Source organism: Ceratotherium simum, chromosome 32 (assembly GCF_057802395.1).
Source record: "Ceratotherium simum simum isolate JZ-2026a chromosome 32, ASM5780239v1, whole genome shotgun sequence".
Classification (NCBI taxonomy): Eukaryota; Metazoa; Chordata; class Mammalia; order Perissodactyla; family Rhinocerotidae; genus Ceratotherium; species Ceratotherium simum.
Window position 1 is genome coordinate 11,981,664 of NC_141931.1, and position 21,733 is coordinate 12,003,396.

General features: G+C 42.1%; 1 protein-coding gene across 1 annotated transcript in view; it reads left to right on the forward strand.

Moving 5' to 3' along the window:
- Positions 1-5,554: 5,554 nt before the first annotated feature.
- Positions 5,555-21,733, forward strand: part of C32H10orf67 (chromosome 32 C10orf67 homolog) — a 157,804-nt gene continuing 141,625 nt past the window's right edge. Inside the window, exon 1 of the mRNA XM_087420748.1 lies at positions 5,555-6,020. Within this exon, the coding sequence (XP_087276874.1) occupies positions 5,587-6,020 (434 nt within the window). The 5' untranslated portion in view covers positions 5,555-5,586. The remainder of the gene's footprint in view (positions 6,021-21,733) is intronic.

Genomic DNA, 21,733 nt, shown 5'->3' on the forward strand with positions numbered 1-21,733 from the left:
TATTTTAAACCTAAGCTCTGTTTAAATTCCTCACTAATTACATACACTGAACCTCAGTTTCTTTGTCCTGTCATTCCTCACAAATTTATGTTTCTTTGTGTAAAAGATATATGTGTACTGCCTGCTTTGTTCACTCTTCTGGCATCATTTTCATGATTCTTCCATGTGTATATAGTTAAATTGGGTTTTTCTCCTGTTAATCTGGTCTTGTGTTAATTTTATTATTAGTCCAGCCATAAGAACACAGAGGGATAGAAAGGGGATTTTCCCTGCCCTGACAATGGCAAGTCTAAAATCTGCAGGGTGGGTGGGCAGGCTGAAGACCTCGGGGAGAGCTGATGCTGCAGTTCTAAGCTGTAGAATTCCCTTTCACTCAGGTGAGGACAGTCTTTAATTCCTGATTGGCACCTCGGTCATAGCATAACCAACGAATTACAGCATTCAACCAATTGGATGAGGCCCACTCACATTATGGAGGATAATCTAATTTACTCAAAGTCCACCAATTTAAATGTTAATCTGATCTAAAAACACCCCCACAGAAACATCCAAAATAATGTTTGCCTACATATCTGGGCACTGTGGCCCAGCCAAGATGACACAATAAAATTAACCATCACAGTCACATGTAACTTTTCCTAAGTGGGCCAGTCTCTTCAACTGGTGGCTTGAAACTAGATCCAGAATATTCTGATGGGAAATTCTCACTTGCAGTCCTTCCTCTCTCCTTACTTATACATTGATGATGGGGGTGTCCTTCTTCATAAAGAATGTGGCAGCAGAGCATTGAGGTCTAGACTGAAATGAAGCCATCAAGCATTGGCAAACCGGATTAATCTCTCAGCCTCACCTTGAGAAAGCAGCCAACAGGACTTTGTCTAGTTCTCTAGTGCCAACTACTGAGGTGCACAACTCTTTAGGAATAGCTCTTCTAAAGAACTTATTCAGAGTTGCTCAGTCATTGATTCACTTGATAAACACTTATTGAACATCTACGATGTGGATGGCATGGGTTGGGCTGAAGATACAAGGATGAATAAGACAGACACAGAGCTGATGGATGGCAATTAGACTTTGGGTGGTGAACATGACATAGTCTACAGAAAAACTGAAATATAACGATGTACATCTGAAATTTATATAATGTGATAAACCAATGTTATCTCAATAAAAAATTAATTTAAATAAAAAGACACAGATTTTAGACATCGAAATCAGTTATATTAAGGAAGTTTTTATTATTTTTGTTGGCTTCCCAGAAAACTGACCTAATTGGGTCATAAGCAAGTTTTAGGTTTCTTTGGGTAGATGCTGTATCCTTTAAAGAAGTTTGATGAAGGTAAATGTTAGCTATCTCCCCACAACCTTGCTCTTAGCTTATAATAAAAGCAAGTCTCAGACATTTGTTTTAAAAAACACTCACTAGCAAGCAGGCTCCTAATAGCGTATGCGACCTGTTTGGTGAGATCCATGAAGTCCCACTTTTCCGTCCTTTCAGGCATTCTGAATACCACCAGGGGTGAATGGTTCCTTTGAAGCAGCTGTGATAACATTCCAGAAGGGAGATCCTAAGCCCTTTTAATAGGCATCAGGCAGCTATAAAGCAAAGTCTGGACAGAGGACTGTTAGGAGTTCAAGCTCCAAGCCCCATCCCTCAGGGTTTAAGTCACAGCCTCCGTGAGATTCTTGCATACTGTTCTGCAAGAGTGGGAGGATATCTGACTATTTTAGCTGAACTATATATCTTGAATATCTTTAAATTTACCAATTTCTGCCCGCTTCTACAACTACTGTGCTAGTCAACAGCCCACTACATTCACCAATACAAACCCACTGCTGACATGCAGTGTATTAACTGGCACAGCGTGTCTTGTTGATCTAGAACCGTTAACAGCAGAGCTTGCAGTAGTCCCTTCTGCAGCGTGGGCCTCTTGATTTTAGAAACAGTGGGTGGACCATCCCTGGATGTGTACTCCTGATCAGCCCCTTGGTTATATGCTCGGTTACAGCATAACCCATGTAGCATCACATACTATCTCTTAGTGCACACTGAAGTATTTCAAAGTAAACACACATCACAACAATAACAAACCTGGGTGTACGCTACTGTATTCTCCTTTGTCTGACATTCCCCTGTAGTTCTCAAATTGCTAAATTAGAATTTTTTTGTACCACATTTCCAAGATAGAGTTTGAAGCTGAAGGACAATGAAGGGTGCCTAATATTGCAGTTACAGAACGTGAAAGAGAGAGTCAAGCTGACTGTCCAGGCAAAGCCTGACTTGGTGGTTCATCGTAGGGAACATCTCGGCTCTGACTCTAGTCCTCATGGAGGCAGGTCTAAATGCTGTACTTTATCAATTCAAGTAGGCCAGGCTACAGGGGAATATTCGCACTCACCAAAATCACACGTTTTCTGTCTAGATCAAGTCTTTCTTGTGAATCTATGTACCTGAGAATCTGAACTAGTTACTGGCAAGCTGCCTTGTGATACTGGAAAAAGAACAGAGAGAGGTAAATAGTCCTATGTGGGTACTTTGTCCAAGTTATGGAAAAGCCTGATGAATGTTCTGCTTTTCATGAGAGTAGATACCTCTATGGTCTGATGAAATGGAGTCCCCTGAAAAGGTCTCTGATAAATTCTTATTATCTACCTTATTTCATGGATTCTAAGATTCACATTTTAAATCTCTTTGGATGAGATCTTAGATTGCATGAAATATGGTAACTACCCTTTGATTCCTCTCCATTTAGACTTCACCTTTCCAGAACCACCTCACTATATTGCAATGTCTGTATTACAGATTTCCTAGGTTATGTTCCAGGCATGAAGATCCACTCTGGTCACTTGCCCAGACCTGGAGATTCCCCAGGTTTTACATACCTGGGGAATACCACGGGTTTACAGTCTCCTCTCAGATGGACCCACTTCTGCAGCTGGCTAAGCTCCACCACTTTCTTCCATCTTGACTGATCTCTCTTTTAAAGATTGATGATCTAAATTTAGCTCCAAATAGAGGAAAACCTCTACTACAGCATCCAAGCATATTTGGCAGTAAGATCCAAATTCCATATCAAGATTGCTTCTGCCCAAACTCCCTATCATGCTTTTCATCTTGGTCTTCAGCTTTAGCCAGGGGACAAACACTTATTGATGGATTTTTACAAGAGTGGGTATGTTATCTCATTGCAGCAAACATTAAGATGTGAAAATGATCCAGTCTCAGAAGCTTTTCCATAAAGGATTTACTAGCATAATATTGTCCTGGCTAAGGGCCTTGCTATTTCCTTTCCTAACCCTTTATTTAAGAACTTTGATTTTGGATGAAGCACGACATAAAACAAGTTTACATAACAGAGCCTGCACCACATAATCATAGATTACAGCTGGTGATAAAAGAAAAATAAGCACTTTACATACAATGACTCTCGAGAAAGAATTTAAATTACAAACCTACGCTGAAACCTCTTGGTTTTTATTAGACTATAGAACTGATGATATCCAACTGGAATATACAAATTACTGTGTTCAGAGTCAGCACTTGACTCTTAATCAAATCCTCGTGCTATTTAATCTGAGATGTTATCACTTTTAATAATTGGGAGGTGATATTTCCATATAAATATGCATTATCTTTTTACATGTTTCAGAGAAGCATTTGAAATCTTAAAATTGTGCCTTAAGTTCTATTAATTTAACAAGTAAAAATTATTTTAGTTTAGGAAATATTCAACTTTGAAAAAGTGGAAAACTTTACACAGCGTATTCCTTAGTTGTGGTCTAGAAGGAAAGAACACACTCCGCAAAGGCCTGGTGAGTATTTGTATTTACAGAATGCTTCATGTGCTGCATGTTTTTCTTGATTTATAGAAAACTCCCAACAACCCTGAGAAAGGTTCATTATCCACTTTTTACTAGCTAGAAAAGAGAGGCTCAGAGATGTTAAACAAGTTGCCCAATGTACTGAAGCAAGTAAGTTTCAGAGCCGGTTATTTTTTTTTTAATGTTTACCCCAGAGCTCAGGAGCTTTCCACCAAAAACCATCAACGAATTCAACATGTGATACGAGAAGCCTGGATTTCGTATGACAAATGCTTTAACAGTCAACCCCAGTTATTATAGGTGAGAATGTGATCTGAAATGAACAATTTTATAAGGCAGGACACCTGAGAGATAAACACAGGCAACTGACAAGAAAAGGAGTGTTATGTAGTTAATAGTTTCAAAAACAATGGTCTTCATAACTTGGTCTCCTAGACGCTGAAATCTGAAACTCCTTGATGTGCTATAGCAAGGTTTCAAACAAAGAGGTTTTGTTCAGTACGGGTTTTTGTGGAATGGGGTAACTATGCACTCCATATCAGTCAACAAATGCTGCACAGTTTGTTGATCAGTAACTCATGAAATCTACTCCCAGCTCTCCCTCTTCAGTTTCAAAATATTCATTCAGCATTGCATGAGCAAAACAGCCAAGGGCTTGCCACATCTTCTCACTATCTTGGTCCACTTCTAAACAGATCGGGTTTTTTATTTTTACTTGGAATTTTACTCTTTATTTTTAAAATTTTATATGCACCGTGGTTTAAAAAATCACTTAAGGAAAGACAATTTATTACAGCTACATACATTTCTTTCTTTCAAAATACTTTTTGGTGATATAATAAAATTTACCTAAGTAGACTTAGAAGTTAGATTTCAAAAATAAAAACTGCCATAGAGTAAAAGTAACTTTTTCTCCTCTCTTCACCCTCCCAAAGGAAAACAAACCTTCACAGAAGATTATTTTGGCTTTGGTTACGATTTTTTGTTTGGCTTTTGGGGGCTTTCATCTTTGTCTTTACATATAGGAGTGGGGATAGTGTTACAGTGATTTCCTCTTTGTATTTTGAGCTTCCGATATCAAACTCACTTCTTTTTCACATAATTATCATAAGAGAGAGAAGAAAATATTTTGTTTTCCTGCAGACAATACATCGAAATGGAAATGTAGTTTACTAAGTCCTAAAGCCAGCCAATGACATAGTGATGATATCAGAACAGATGTCTCCTCTCACTGTCAGTGAGTGATTTGTAATTTAAAATAAAGGATGAGCAACAGTTTCACTATTAAGAAACTTCTCTTCTTACTGTAGAAACTCAGTAAAAATGAATTCCACACTGGACGGTATAGCTTAAAACCTAACGCCTGAGTTTTGACCTTCACATCAAATAGGAATGTAGGCCTGTATAATCTCTGCAAAGAAATTTTTTGTCCACGAACGCCCACGCTGGTGGCCAAGCGGCAGGTGTAGGCAATTCATCACGCTGCCTGCTCGCCTGTTATTATCGCATTGATCTGACAGCCCAAGGCTCATTACGTCATGAGCATCATTATTAGATGGGTGCACTATTTTTCATCCTCCATCAGGGTGGTGACCTTTAGCATAGGGCGGAAAGCCACCAAAGCGAGGGCGGCCGAGCTTGGAGTCTACCGTCTTGTAGAGAGGGGTGTTGACGTAGAAAAAGAAAGCAGCTACGAATCCACGCCCCCCAAGTGCCCGGGTCCACGCCCTTGAGGGCTGAGGCTGAGCTCCGGGCCTTAGAAGAATGAAGGAGAATTGGGGGCGTGGTGGGATGCCACAGGGCTATCTAGAAGGGTCCAGATTTCTTGGGGACCTCTCAGCGACAGCCTGGGACAGCGCGCCTGGTCGGGAAGCCCTGAGTCGGTGGGAGGGGGGGGCGGCGGTGGAAGCTGCAGGCGGGCGACTCAAGAGCCAGCCCATTGGTCCCCCTCCCGGCCCGCCGCGCCCACACCCACGGATTCCCGCGCCCCGCACGTTCCCCAGGAGTCGCCATGGCAACGGACGCCGGGTTCTGGACTCCGACTCGCCCGAGCCCGCAGCTCCGCGGGAGGCGCACGGCCCAGCGGCCACCTCCAGGGCTCCGATGGAGACCCGGGGCGACACGCCCGAGACAGAGGAGTGCCGGAAGATCATCGAGAACCTCGAGTCCGCGATTGAACAATTCCAGTTGGATGCCAGGTGACCCGCGCCAGTGCAGCGCCCCGCCCGCCGCCGCCCCGCCTTGGGCGGGTCCCGCCGCCGCGCCCCGCGCCCCTTTCCCGCGCCTCGCGGCCGCGCTCCGTCGCTTCCCGGCCCCGCGCCCCGGGCCCCAGGGCTGCCGCGTTGATTTCTTAAATGTATTACTGTGTACTAAGAGCACGCACTCTGGAGCTGGACGGCCTGGGCTCGAATCCTGACGACCCTGACAGGGCCCATGACTGAGGCAAGACACTTCACTCCTCTGTGCCTCGGTTACTTCATCGGGAAAACAGCCGTGATGGTGGTGGTGCTGAACAGTGCCCACTTCACAGTTGATCGGGAACGCTGAATGGGTTAATGCTGATAGCGTGTCCAGAATGCCATACATACATAGCACATAAATGTAGTTGTTATTCCCTTGATCCTTTTTTACAGTTCCTCCCTTTCATAATTCTTCTTTGCCCCCTTTGCCCCAGTTTTATTTGGATAATGTAGAGCTGATGTTTCTGGAAAAATGTACTTTTCTTTCTAAAAACATTTTAAAATTGGTAAGTGGCCGGCACTAGGTTAGCTGCTATAGGGGCGCTTATGCTGACCTAAGACAAGCGCCTCATGGGGGCCGCATGGGCTTGCTTAGAGGTCAGCCCGGCCCAGTGGGGCAGCTCCCGGTGAGAAGGACTGTTACCAACCTGGGGCGGGGAGGTGGGGGGGGAGGGGGGGGTTGTCTGCCAGCTGCAGGGCGTGGGGGTGGAGTGGTTGTCTGCCGGCTGCAAGACGTGCCAATAGTCAAGAGACAAGGAGGTAGGTGAGAAAAAACTTTTTAATTACAGCTTGCTAGCAAGAGAGAAGATAACCAACTAATGTCCAAAAAAAAATCACCTTAAGGGGGCATAAACTGTTAGGGCAGTTATATAGGCCAGTGGGTTATAGGGGAGGGAGTTAGGAGGGTTGACCCTTGGGTGTTACAGACTGGGAGTTGCCACACCAGATCTTTCAGTTTTCATTGATGATGGCTATCAGCATAGACTCTCTGTTCAGGGGTCATCACATTTCTAAGGAACTCAAAAGAACAAAAAGTTATCATGTTATCACAGCTGGGAGGTATATGTACAAGCAGGGGTTGTAAAATCTAAAGAGCAGTTAGATCTCCTGGAGGGTGCAGATCCAGCTGGGTTAGTTAGTCAGAGGTCATTCAAAGTTACAACAGGGTTTCTTTTCTACAGTGGCTTCCCTTATGTCAACCTTGTGTTGAGCTGGTATCAGGATCACACCTGTACTAGCCCAGCGCTGGGGACTGACCCAGTGAGACTGTGCTGCCCAGCTCAGCCTCCCCTGCTCAGCTGTATTGAGTAGGTGCGTTTCTTAGAACGGATCAAGGTACACACAGGACCTGGTTTACTGGTGGTTGCGAAAGGCACATACATATTGGCGGTAGCTCGTGGTAAGCACCATAGGCACACAGTGTCTAACCTGTTCTAGTTGTTTACTGATAGGAATGGCTTCCTGCCCTGGATTCCTTGGCATTCCGTGGTGGGTAGCTCTCCAACAGAACACACTGGCTGGACTCAGTGGACAGACTGACAGTGCCAGGTGCTCAGTTAATGCATGTTGCCTAGACAAAGGAACCAGTGATGCCCATGTTAATTTTTCTTCACCCACAGTGTTGGGGACAGTGTTGGTGCTCTGGTATGAGTGGGAGAGACATGCGTACTGACCGCAGTCCTGCAAAGGGAAGGCAGCAGTCTGCAAATGGACAAAAGCCAGGCCTTTGTGATATTCTAGCCAAGAAACTGATGATAAACAAGCAAACTATATTATAAGTAAGTTAGATAGCGGTAAGTGCTAAAGAAGAAACCGAGCAGGGAGGGAGCAGAGGAAATTGTGTGGAGTGGGGAGGGGGGCTGTAATTTTAGATACTGTGGTCAAGGAAGGCTTCCCGGCAAGATGACATTGGGGTGAAGACCTGCTGGCTTAAGGGGGAGCCATGGGGATGTCGGGGGAAGAGAGAGAAGCTCCCTCTGCCCTTTCCCTTAAGGTTCTTCTGGCTGGCCAAATAATCAACAAGACAGGTTAGCAGGAGAAAATAATACCAAGTTTAATAACATGTATACATGGGAGAAAGCAGGGACACTGCGTTTCTCAACACAATAGCAGAAATTCTCGTCTTAAATATCATTTTCAGCCAATGACAAAGGAGGATTTTGGGGGTGGGGGGAGTCAGTTACAGGAGATTACCACTAAAGCACAGTAAACAAGAGTAAGGTTTATTATGTAGCTCAAGGCCTCACCTTCCACATTGATAAGTCACTAAAATGAGCTCATCCCCCTCTCTTCTCCAAACAGAGAGGGAGATACCTTTACAAATGGAGATTCCCCTTGTAAATGTAAATGATTGTCTGGCAACTCTTCGCAGGGTCATCCAGAGAATGTGGCCAGAGAGACAGAACTTCTGATAAGAAGGGCTTGTTGGTGTCTTTCCTATTGTAATATTTACCCTACGTTATCTTTACAGCCATCATGATAGATCTGTTCCGGGAAGGAGCCACCATGTCAAATTCTTTAGGCAGTTAGTGGGGGAGGTCAAATGTCCCTAGAGAAAACAACCAAGGTAAAGAGATAGATTTCAGGGTGGCCAAATCTTGATCTCCCATAGGGATATATTGGGGATAGAGTGTTCCAGGCAGAGAATAGGAAGCTGAAAGGAGTGGGCCTGGGTGTCCCAGGACCAGCAAGGAGGCCAGTGTGGCTGGAGCAGAGAGGGGAGAGCAGGAGATGATGTCAGAGGTAAGGGGATGGTACCAGACGGTGTGGGACCCAGGTCATTGTAAGGACTTCAGCTTTGACTTTGAGTGAAATGGTCTGATGTGTTTTTTCAACACCACCAAGCAATTCTGCAGATTCTTAGCAGAGGCTGATTGGGTGTCCTACAGTTTAACTCAATTCTGACACTATCTACTTGGAGATAGCATCAGATTCCACAGGTTAAGGGCTCAGCTCCACAAGACTGTCTCCTCTTCTTTCCCTTCAGATGCCAGTCACAAGTCCATGTTGTCACCTGTGCTTTTGTCAACTGGCTATAAATTGGAGGTTCCCATGACCCCTTCCTCAGGTTTGATTAATTTGCTAGAGCATCTCACAGAACTCAGGAAACCAGTTTACTTATGAGCTTACCAGTTTATTACAAAGGATATGAAAGGATACAAATGAACAGCTGTTACCACACAAAGGGCATGATCTGCTCACTGTGAGACAAAAGCCAATCGTCAAGAGGCAAGATGGTGGAAAAGAAAGGGCAGTTTATTACAGCTTGCTAGCAAGGGGGAAGATGGCCAACTAATGTCTCAAAGAACCATCTTACAGAACAAAGACTACAGGCCAGTTATATAGAGGGCTGGTCTCCGAGTGGGGGAGGCATCTGGTCCCAGGGTGGGGGCATCCATCTGATTACTGGGTGGAGGCATCTGGTCTCAGGGTGGGGGCATCCATCTGATTGCTGGATGGAGGCATCTGGTCTTAGTTCCTGGCAGTCTTTTGTTTTACTTGTTATGCATCAGAGACTGGAGCAATGCCCTCTACCCTGATCTTTCAGTTGTCATTGATGATGGCTATCAGCATAGACTCTCTGCTGGGGGTCATCACATTCCCAAGGAACTCAAAAGAACAAAGTTATGAACTTATAGCAGCTGGGAGGAGCCATGAAATCCAGAGTTAGTCAGAGGTCACTGTAAGTTACAATATGGTTTCTTGCCTACAATATGGCTTCTCTTATGTCAACCTTGTATTAAGCCAGTATCACAGCGAGATGAAGAGACACATAGTATGAGGTCTGGAAGGGTCTGACAGGAGCTTTGGGTGTGCCACCCTCCTGGCACATATATACGTTCTTGTTCATCAACCTGGAAGCTCTCTGAACCCTGTAGTTCAGGGATTTTTATGGAGGCTTCATTACATGGGCAAGCTTGATTAAACTATCGGATTTAGCTGATTGAATCAAACTCGCCTCTCCTGAAGGTGAGGGTGGGGTGTGGGACTGAAAGATCCAACTGTCCAATCTGGTTGGTTCCCCTGGCAATCAGCCCCCTCCTAGGGGCTTTCCAGAAGTCACCTCATTAACATAAACTCAGGTGTGCTTGAAAGGAGCTTGTTATGAACAATAAAAAACACCTAGTTCGCCTTTTTCCACTCTGAAGCTCTTTCAGCAACTGAGGACAGGAGACCAAATATTATAACAAAAGATGCTCCCATTGCTCCTATCCAGGAAATTCCAAGGGTTTTGGGAGCTGTGAGGCAGGAACCTCGAAGACCAAAACATATATTTCTTATTATAAATCACACTATCTCAGATGGGAAGCCGCGAGGGGATTTGGAGCAGAGGACTGATGTGATCTGTTTATCTTTCAACAGGGCTACTCTGGCTGGTGTTTTGAAAATAGATTACTAGGAGGATAAGCACAGAAACAGGGAAGCCAGTTAGGGGACTATTACAATATTCCTCGGGAAAGATGATAGTGGTGGTAGCAGTGGTTGGAGGTGGTGAGACTAGTCAGCTTCTAGATCTATGTTAGAGGTAGGGCTGATAGGCACTGTCGATGCAAAATAACCAATAACCATTCTATAAGTAAGAGAAATAAGGCGAATTTACTTGAGCCAGAGTGAGGATTATAACCCGGGAAGGCCTTAGAAAGCGTTCTGGAGAAGCATGGTTTTCAGTACAGTCTTATATCTTTTTAGAACAAAGAATATACATTAAACACACCCAGGATACATTTTCATCAAAATTTCAAAAGGTATTCAGTTGCAAATTAGCAGGTCAATGTGACCACGATGTCAGGAAAGGGAGTAATCTGGGCATGACCAATAGGCCGTAGGAGGGGAAGTATGCATTCTTATCTTAAGAGAGTGCATTCTTTACTTTAATGGTTAAGCAGATGTACAATGTATGTTTGATAGGCCATAAGTCAGGCTTTTTAATTCAAGCTGAATCAGTTTTGAATCAGAATAGTTACCCCACATACCTCAATATGTGAGATTCTCTTGTCACTTCCTCCTTTTGATCAATAATCTTTTGATAGAAAGCATTGCTGATCAAACTATTGTCCCTTGGTGCCAGAGTGGTTGCTGCCTGCCCTGGGTCCATCGTGTTCCTCAGTGCTAGGCTTTTATTTCATTGATTTTCCCAGTTATCCATGTTGGGGGGAAATAGTCAGATATAGTGAACAAGCATAGAGGTATATATTAACAGGGGAAGTGTTTCATAGGTTATTTAATTTGTCAATTATTTTTAGATTATCCTATAAACATTGCACATGTGCTTTTACATGACTTTCTGTAGTTACACTGTGTATAATAATTACAGAACAGGTAATACAGTACTTGAAATGATTAGCTTAAAAATGAATTCTTAGGCATAGCCTTAATAAGAAAAGGAGATTCATCCAGGGTTGTAAGATCAATCAAACATCTTGAGTCGCTGAACAGTCAGTAATTTGTTTGGACATTAGGACTAGTACAAGAATTCCAAGAAGTAATAGAGATAGGAATTGCAATCCGGATCAAAAAAAAAAAGGCAACCGGTAGTGGCAGGGAGCCAACTAAACAAATCAAGACCAGGTGTAGGATCGCTTAAGGCATTCACCTACTTTTTCCTGTGCTTTAGCAGAGATGACACATTGGAAGACTCATCAGGTATAAAAACACAGCATTCAGTTTGAATGATATATATATGTACCACTTTGGCATGCAGTTAAAATATCTAAGGCCATTCTATTTTGAAGGATAGCCTTTCTCATTAAAGACATTTCAGTATTTAATAAAGCTATTCCTGCTTGACTATAGTTAAGGGCTTGTTGAGCAATTTAGTCAGGGCCTTTGTATGTGATAATGACATCTTCTAGCCCCAGAGAAGGAACAAATATAGCTAGCTGCTCGGTGGTCATATCAGTGGAACACCAAATGAGCCCATCTGGCCTTAAAGAGAGAGAGATTGGCAACAGATGTTAGCTTAGTGAACCCTTCCCTGCATCCAAGGGAAGCTCAGGCTGCAGTGTTTTAGCCATCCAGGCAGTAGCCAAGGCCAGAGATTTGTTCCACATAACCATTGAGTTCCATTAGGAGCCACCCAATAAATGCCTGCCCTTCAAGACCAGTCTGTTCCAAATCAATCACTTTCTTTAAGTATGATGGTATTTGCAAACCTTAAATGGAACAATTATAAAATAGGTATACAATTTAAGCATAACAAAGGTTTAAATGAGGAGATATAAGGTTGGGAATACAGGCCTTGTCTGGAGTCTTGGGACAGCAGATGCCATCTTCTTCTCATCCTGGTTTGGAGATATTTGCGTTGGTCAGTTGAAGTCGGGTATCAGAAACAGGAAGTGAAACCCACTCCGGTGGAGAAGCGTCTTTTTAAAATGAGAAATGTGAATCCATGAGTCTATGCCTTTTGATTCTGCAGCGCATGAATTGGTTAAAAGTACCTGGCATGGTCCTTTCCAACAGGAAAATAAAAGACTCCAAAGAGTCTTTTATTTGTTGCCTCTTCTGATAAATAATTCTCCAGGTTGTAGTCCATGATCCTTAAGGTCTGGGAGCTCTCTGTGAAAAGAGCTACCAACCTCTCATCATTTTTTTTTTAAGTGTCTCAATGAGACCTTGACAATAATTGAGATATTTCCTTTAAGCAAAGTTGATTCATACATTTTTTTTTTTTGGTGAGGGAGATTAGCCCTGAGCTAACATCTGTGCTAATCCTCCTCTTTTTTGCTGAGGAAGACCGGCTCTGAGCTAACATCTATTGCCAATCCTCCTCCTTTTTTTCTTCCCCAAAGCCCCAGTAGATAGTTGTATGTCATAGTTGCACATCCTTCTAGTTGCTGTATGTGGGACGCAGGCTCAGCATGGCTGGAGAAGCAGTGTGTCGGTGCACGCCCAGGATCCGAACCTGGGCCGCCAGTAGCGCAGTGCACGCACTCAACTGCTAAGCCACGGGGCCAGCCCATTTTCATACATTTCTTTATCTAATTGCACAGGCCATCCAGTTGTTATCTTTTATTTATTTATTTATTTATTTATTGTGAGGAAGATCAGCCCTGAGCTAACATCTGTGCCAATCCTCCTTTTTTGCTGAGGAAGACTGGCCCTGGGCTAACATCTGTGCCCATCTTCCTCCACTTTTATACGGGACGCTGCCACAGCATGGCCTGACAAGCGGTGCATCAGTGCGCGCCTGGGATCCGAACCAAGGCCACCAGCAGCGGCGCTTGCACTTAATCGCTACGCCACAGGGCCAGCCCACGTCCAGTTGTTATCTTGAAAGGAGACAGCGAATGTTTACCAAAGGGTGTAGATCTAAGATTGAGGAGCACTAGTGGAAGAGCTTTTGGCCATCTGAGTTTAAATGCTTCTGAAAGCTTTGCCAGTTGAGTTTTGATTGTGCCGTTAGTTCTTTCCACCAATCCTGAGGATTGGGGATGGTAAGCACAGTGGAAATGCTGCATTATTGGCCAAATATTACAAATAGATTTAAATATTTGTCCAGTGAAATGAGTTCCCTGGTCGCTATGTAACTCAGTAGGAATTCTCCAAACAAGAATTATTCTCTCCAATAATAATTTGTCTAAAGCTCTTCTGTAAGGAAACACCTCAACCCAGTGTGAAAACACACAGATCATTACAAGATATATTTATATCGTTGAGATGGTGGCATTTGGACAAAGTCCAATTGCCATACCTCAAAGGGTCCCTTAGGAAGGGGAAAGTGGCCTTGTGATTCAGGAAATAGATTCCCTAAATTATATTTTGGGCATATAACACAACGAGTGTAGGCTTTATGAGCCACTTTGGGAGAAAGTTTCCAAATGTATTGTTTTCCTCATAAAATCATCTTTTCAGGTGCCCAATGGGTTAATTGGTATATATGCTAGAGCAGTGGCAATTGTTCTTCAATAGGTACTATGTGTTTTTTTATTGGACCCAAACCACATCTGTGAGGGAGTGTCAAAAATTCCCTCTTTTGAGTGCTGTATCTCTTTCTTTTCTTCCGTGGCAATTTCTTGAGCCTGTAGAAGGAAATCTTTTACTGGCCTAGCAGAGTTAATAGAAAGTAGCAGGCATTCTCGAGGCTGAACAGCATATCCAGCTTGATAATGTCTTGCTTATCATTTAAGTAAGACCCATCTGTAAACCAAATTAAATAGAATGCGGTCATGGTCTTTTCCTCTTGTGATGTTGGAAGCAAGATAGCAGGGTTAAAATAGTGAATAATATTTACCTACGCAATTTAACCTAAGGCTTATCATCATTTACTTGACAATGTTTCTCATGTAATTTAGCATACCAAACAAGCCTAATTAGTATCTCCCCCTTTATAGGAAGAGAGAACAAATTTCTTTGAGAAGTCCCAGGGGCCCTCTGAAAATTCCCAAAGAAAAAGTAAAAGAAAAGCCGTCAATTAAGATATGAATTTTGTGGCTGGCCCCGTGGCTTAGCAGTTAGGTGCGCGTGCTCTGCTGCTGGCGGCCCGGGTTCGGATCCCAGGCACGCACCAACGCACCACTTCTCCGGCCATGCTGAGGCCGCATCCCACATACAGCAACTAGAGGGATGTGCAGCTATGACATACAACTATCTACTAGGGCTTTGGGGGAAAAAAAAAATAAAGTTAAAAAAAAAAAAAAGATGAATTTTGGAGAGTTTGTCGAAAATATCCAAAGATTTTAAAACAGTGGGTCAAACAAGATCAAGGGGTTGCTGATCTTGTTGCCATGAAACAATGCTTAGTTATCCATTCACACAAAGTGACAACAGAAACAGTCAAAAGCAAACAGCATTAAAACGGTCAAAAAAAAGCCTTAATAGACAGACCTCAGTCTTTTTAAGCATAGGAAATTACCTTAACAAAACATAGATCTCTGTCTTTTAGGTAAACTTGCTCAAAGGCAAAGAAAAACATTTTTATATAATAACCTCTTTATCAAGAGAAGACTAAGAGTTTAAGAAAATTATCCTTTTAAGAGAAAGAGAAAAGCAAATTCTAATTTTTGTACTAGCTTACTTCTGATATTAAAACTTATTCCCCTAATTAAATTTATTTTAATCTTAGCCAACTTGACCATGCGTAATACTCTTTTCAGAATTTCTCTTTCACAAACCTTCTGTAACTTTCTTTTTACATTCAGAATTTGTCCCGTGCTTTCCTTTCTTTCCTTCTAGTACTTTAGGACAAATTTAGCTTTCTTAACAAAACAAAACAAAAATACCATTATTTATACCTTCTTTACTGAAAACATACATCTTTCCTTGAATACAGACATATTTTCCTTAATTTTTAGTAGCTTTAATCACATATTAGAATTTTTAACCCTTAGAAGCCTTAATTTTTAAGTAAAAACTAAGAAGTAAGCAATTATAAACTTTCTTTAATTTAGCATTTTGTGGCTTGGCAAATTTATAAATACTGTTTATAATGTCTAAAAACACGTTACTTCATAATACAATCTTTTGATAAAATAGAAGACGTTTACTAAGAGACCTAAACACTGTTTAGTTTTTCTGTAGTAAGAAGCCAACAGTAGGTAAACTTTAATAATTAATGTCTAATATTTTATCTTATTTGGAAATGAGCTAGATATTCAATGAATTTTTATCATTTAATTTAACCTAGCGAAACTTCAAAGTTTCATGTTACCAAAGAGATTTTGGAGGCTATTTTAATTACATACACCATAACACATAATTATTGTTAAAAAGTTCACCCAACACTCATCTTTTTCACATTTTTAGTTATTTGTTCCCGATAATTATTTAGACTGCCTACAAGACTTCATGAGACATTAGGCAAAATTAGCCATCGTTTTAAGTTATTATTTTTGTTAACCAGTTTTTTAATAGAGATAACATCAGCTTATTTGACTGATAAATGTAGAATAGAGGCTGCGTGTCTGCATCATATCCAATGCTGATAACTCTGAGGATATGCCTATTTTACTCAAACCCACAAACTTAAATATGCTTTTATTTACCAAAGATTATTTCATATCACGTTAACTTGAAAGACATTTGGGTTAGTTGCATTTAGAAATCATTTTTGTAAGTGCTTGCTTTAAGCCAATTAAACAGAGCTCTTAAATTTTAGCCACATCATCTGGAGGTAAACTATCACACACATATAACATACCTATAGACACACACATAAACAACAGATAGATGCAACAAAGATTTTATAGCCTCTGTTTTAAAAATTTTAGCAGTTTACATCTGCAAAAGTTTCTTTTCTCATTTTTTTCCCCTTCTTTCAGTCTTAGGAATCTGGGATGGGCTAGATATTCCCCTTTTGTTTAGCACTTGTGCAAGTCTCCAGAGTTTGGAGAGGAGGCTGGCCATTCGGGAATTGGTCGGGCTTTTTAGAGGCTTGATTTCCAGCTTTTCTTTTAGTTTTGTTTTACTGTAAAGTCTGAACAACATCTAAGGACACTGTAGTGGGTCAGAAGTGTGCTGCTTGTGAGTGTTACACCCTAAAGAAAGGTTGTAAAGACTCTTTTATGTGCCTTAGTTTTTCCCGCCTGCAGTCTAAGATTGTAGTGGGGGCTCGGAGCGTAGGTGACCAACCCTCATGTGCGCTTCCCTGGCTGAACCTTTAATTAACATAAATGATAGTGGAGTTCCCTATGGGACCACTACTCATCTCGAGCCTCAACCTCAGACACTCCCACTAGGTTCTCAGTCATCTGAGAATGACTTTCAACCAGGAGGAGCTGATGTTCCTTCTCTTCGGAGCCAAACAAGTTCAGACTCTCATTGCTCTATCAAGCAGTTTGTTCAGACTTTATAAACACAATTCTTTCCAATTTAAAGCCAAATTAAAAAGGTCAGCCTGCCCTATTTACTCCATAAGTTCTCCCTAGGCTCCTTTCACCTAGGAAATTCCCCCGCGGTTTCTCTTTCCTAGGAATTACCCGCTACATTCCCCTTACCTAGGATATGTACTGGTATCCCCAAGAGAAAAACAAACAAGTTTGGTACCATGTATACTTCATGAATACATGGGAGATACTCCAAAAAAATGAGTAAAACTCCAAGTTGGCCCAAGCCACCACCTTAAATACTATCTTCAGCTAAAGACAAAAGAAAGGGGGAGGGAGGCCAGTTATGGGAGGTTACCAAGAAAAGCACAGTAAACAAGGGTAAAGTTTGTTATGCAGATTTAAATTGGTGCCTTCTCCGTTGATAAGATGCTCTTTTGATTTAAAATCATCTTCCTGGTACAGAGAGGGAGACACTTACAAATGGAGATTTCCTTTATAAATGTAAATTTCCTTTACAAAAGGGTAATTTCTACTCTGTTTTCAGAGCTTCTCCTGTGTCTGCAGTTTCTCAAAATAATCCTTATGCCAAAGAGGCATATTTTGGAATGCCATATTCTGCTACTCTTCAAGTCTGAGGTTCAGAAGAGAGGTCCAGGCTGGCTATCTCAATCTGGGAGTAATTGGCACAAAGATGTAACTGGAACTGAAAGACCCGGTGAGGTCACCTAGGAAGCGAGTGTACAAAGAGAACTCTGAGACTGGGGCATATCAATGTTGCGTGTTCTTTGAGGAGGAAGAAAGGGAAGCCATGTTTTCCTTATTTAAAATTGAGCAGTACACCATAGTGAAAGTTTAGCATACCTACTGTCATTTTTTTTGACTAATTCATTAATGAGCATTTGTTAGATAGACTATTCTAGGATTCAGTGAGAAGTGTCATTACATTCTATTAATAAATATTAATGGATCTGTTTCCTATAATAAATTAACATGTTAATTTTGTATCTAATTTATTAAAAAACCGTAACTTATCTTTCCAAGACTATATTTTGTGCATAACAACCCAACTGTTATTCAGAAATTGAATTGCCAAGACTATAAATACAGACTGTGTAGCAACCACATAGCTAATTTTGTTAGGATGTGGGTTTCCATTCTAGGCAACAGTGTTGTTATCTAAAATTAGAGACATTCGGAATTTGACAGGAAACAAGAATGAATCTTCATGTTTCACTTAGATTGTGAATGAGCCAGATCTTTCTAAATCAGTCATCCAAAACGTTAGGACTCAGGGACGTTAGAGCCATGGGCCTGTCCTTACCAGGGATGGAGAGTAGGAATCTGTCACTTCGTTACCAAGCAAGGGACCAGTGACCCGCAAGTGAGTCCTTTTGCCCGAAGCCATCCACACCAATAGAACGAGACCACGTTCGGAATAGCAGAGCAGAAACGTTGTTCACTATCAGTGAATGGAGGAGGCAGAGCTCGTGCTCTAAAATACCTTCTCCCTGAAGGGAAGGTGAACAGGGTTGTTATGGGATGTGAGGGGGAGGGGTCTCCACATAATCCTTCGAGGCAGGGGCGTTTGGGGCATGCGCAGATCTTCTCCTTTCTTGTACACCGCACCTTTTGTACACGGCACACCATCACCATCTTGGGCCTTTCTGGTTTGGACTGGTTCTACCGTTTGGCCACCTGGTAGTGTTCTGCCCTGATTCCTGTAAGCAAGCACAGCTTAAAAGCGAAGCATTAGACATGGAAAATGTTTTAGGGACTTCCCTCGGTGACCACTTCAGGCTTATGGTTTTGGATGAGTTGTTTACTCTCTTTAAACCTCAGTTTCCACATCTTTAAAACAAGAAAGTTAGTATTTCTCTTATGAGATTACTGGGAGGATAACCTGAGGGGAAATTGTGTGTGTTCATGCATATATCTTAACAAAGCCCATGGGACAAGTTAAGCACTCAATACATAGGCACTAATGTTATTTTTGGGTATGCTAGAGGAGGTGTCTATAAAGTTATTGAACTTGATTTTAAAATATCATGTTGTATTATTGTAATATTATGGCACCAGAAAGAATAACAAAACATTATTCCAAGTTTCTGAATCACATCCTAAAAGTATACATATTTGGGGTGTTTTTGCACTTTTATTTTTTTCCAGCTTTACTGAGATATAATTGAATATAACATTATATATTTGTAATGAAAACTATCCACGCTCCATAAACCTACCGCCCACAGTAGATCTTTTGCTTAAAATGGGAAGGAAAGAACATACATGCTCAAGCTTAATGAAAAATGGAGTTAAATAGTAAAAAGGAGCCGCTTGACACTGGGGAGGATAAAGGATCGCATTTCTAGGCTGGCAGGGTGAATCACTGAGGCCTGTTAAATGTGTGGCACCGCAGAATGTAAAGAAACAGATTAAGTTCTGTGGCCGTTTGTGTTTATTATATTGATGTGGCACTCAAGGCCCAGACAGGAGGCTGAAACCTCCCAGTATTTGAACAGGGAATAAATATTTCCTGTTCCTTATTAAATATTAACAAGGATTTTTAACTAATAAAAGGCAGTAGAGGTGGTAAGAAGATTCTAAACAGTATTGTGATAGCAGACACAGAATGCAGCCGTGACCCCAAAAGCAGAGGGAGAGTAAACAAGGAGGGAACTAAGAATTTGGAAGACCCCCACCTCCATTCCCACCAAAGGCTGGGATTACGACCTTGGGAGAGGACATGGCTGGTGGCTGAGAAACTTGCCAGAAGGTGCTGGCCAGCCCTGGTCCACAGGGATGGCTTGTCGAGTGGCCAAGAAACCTACTGGAAGATTAGGCAGGCCGAGGTTCTTTACCTAGTGGAAGATCCAAATCTTCATTCCTGAAGGTCCTGAGTTATCAAAAGTCCTGCCGGTTTTTTCTTTTTTTTAGTTGCTGTATTTTTCCATTAATCTTTACTACTGGGCATGGAAATGCTAAGACACACCCCGAGAGAATTCCTGGGGTTCCAGACAATGAGTCCATTGTATACCAAAAACCCTTAGTAATCAGAATCAATTACTTCAGCCAGTAGAGTGACCCCTTTCTCTGCCTTTGGTTCAGTGGCATAAGGATCACAAAGTGGCCAGATATCAGTTCAATTAAATCTCATCTAATTCAACGGAACTGTTGTTGGGTTTCCAGGTGGTAGCATTCTCTTCTTGGGAACTAAGACCTCCACACAGAAGACCATAGTGTTGCTGGGACAGGAAGCAATAATTTCGGGAGTGAGTTATTAAGTATAATAGTGAGAGGAGCCTCTTCCCCTTGCACCCCTTGAGTCCTGGACCTATGGCTCCGATAGAGAAAACCACATACTGACTCAGAGCATATACTGCGTGCTGTAAGACAGAACCACATCCTTTTATGGGTTTGTCTCTCAACTGCCATAACTGAATCTTCAATAAGCTGTTCAACCTGTGGGGGAGATAAATTTGCCACTCCCAAAATGTGTCTCTTTGACTTGAGGATTATTTGGGGCTTTCTTAAAAATAAAGAAACAAAAGGTGCAGAAATAAACTTGGAGCTTCTCCTCGAACTGTCTAAAAAGAATTCAGATAGAGGACCTGTTCCAGGAAGGCGATACCACTATAGATGACTAGAGTATAACATGAACTAGGTGTGGAAGACAAGGAAGAACCCAGCAAGGCCCATTTGACCGAAATCCTCTCTGTGTCCCATTGTTTCTAGATGGCCCAAAAAACATTTGTTTACCAAAAATTTACTCTTTTCTTTCTTCTTGTGAATTGCCTTCCTTTCCTTTGAAGTCCCAGACCCTGCCTCCTCCTCCTTGGTCCAGAATGACATATATACTTCATTTTGCGTGCCTGTCTTTGGAATTTTTCATGCTTATGTGAATTCCTGTATGCGTGTATTAAATTTGATTTTCTCCTGTTAATCTGTCCTATGTCATTTTGGTTATTTGACCAGCCAGAAGAACTTAGAAAAGGATAGAGGAGAAATTTCTTCCTCCCTGACATACTTTTCCATTAGGCCAGCCACTACTGGGTGATGGGATACTGGGTGATGGGCATGAGTCCATTGCTGCACTTTTTTTGCCAAGAAATGAATACTTTGATCAGTAGTGATACTGTGCATAATGTTATGATGGTGGATAAGGCACTCTGTAAATCCATGGATGGTGGTTCTGGCAGATGCATTATTATGGTCAGGGAATGCAAATCCGTATCCAGAATATATGTCTATCCCAGTAAAGATGATGGCAGAGATTCAATGTTATCAACCTGCCACCAGGTAGCTGGCTATCCCTGCTGGTTAATACTGCCATGTTAGGGGTTCAGTATTGATCTCTGCTGTTGGCTGATTAGGCACTCAGTGCTTACAACATTCAGGCCAGCCTTAGTAAGGTGAAGTCCATGTTGTTGAACTCCATCCCTGCCTCCATGGCTACCATGTTCAAGGGCCGTTAAGTGAGCACTGGTGTGGCTGCGGAAACTAATTGATAACCACAGAGTGTCATTTTGCCTACTTGATTACTGAGCACGTTCTCAGTGGTGGATGTCCTTTGATGAGCATTCATATGGGGCACATATATCTGTATAGCCTGTGCCCATTCTTTGTTTTTTTTTTTTTGCAAGGAAGATTAGCCCTGAGCTGACATCCGATGCCAATTCTCCTCTTTTTTGCTGAGGAAGATTGGCCCTGAACTAACATCTATGCCCATCTTCCTCTACTTTATATGGGACGCTGCCACAGCATGGCTTGACAAGCGGTGCATTGATGCGCACCCGGGTTCTGAACCTGCGTACCCTGGGCCGCTGAAGTGGAGCATGCACACTTAACCACTGCACCACCGGGCTAGCCCGCCTGTGCCCATTCTTAAGGGGTCATCCACAGAACTCTTCCCCA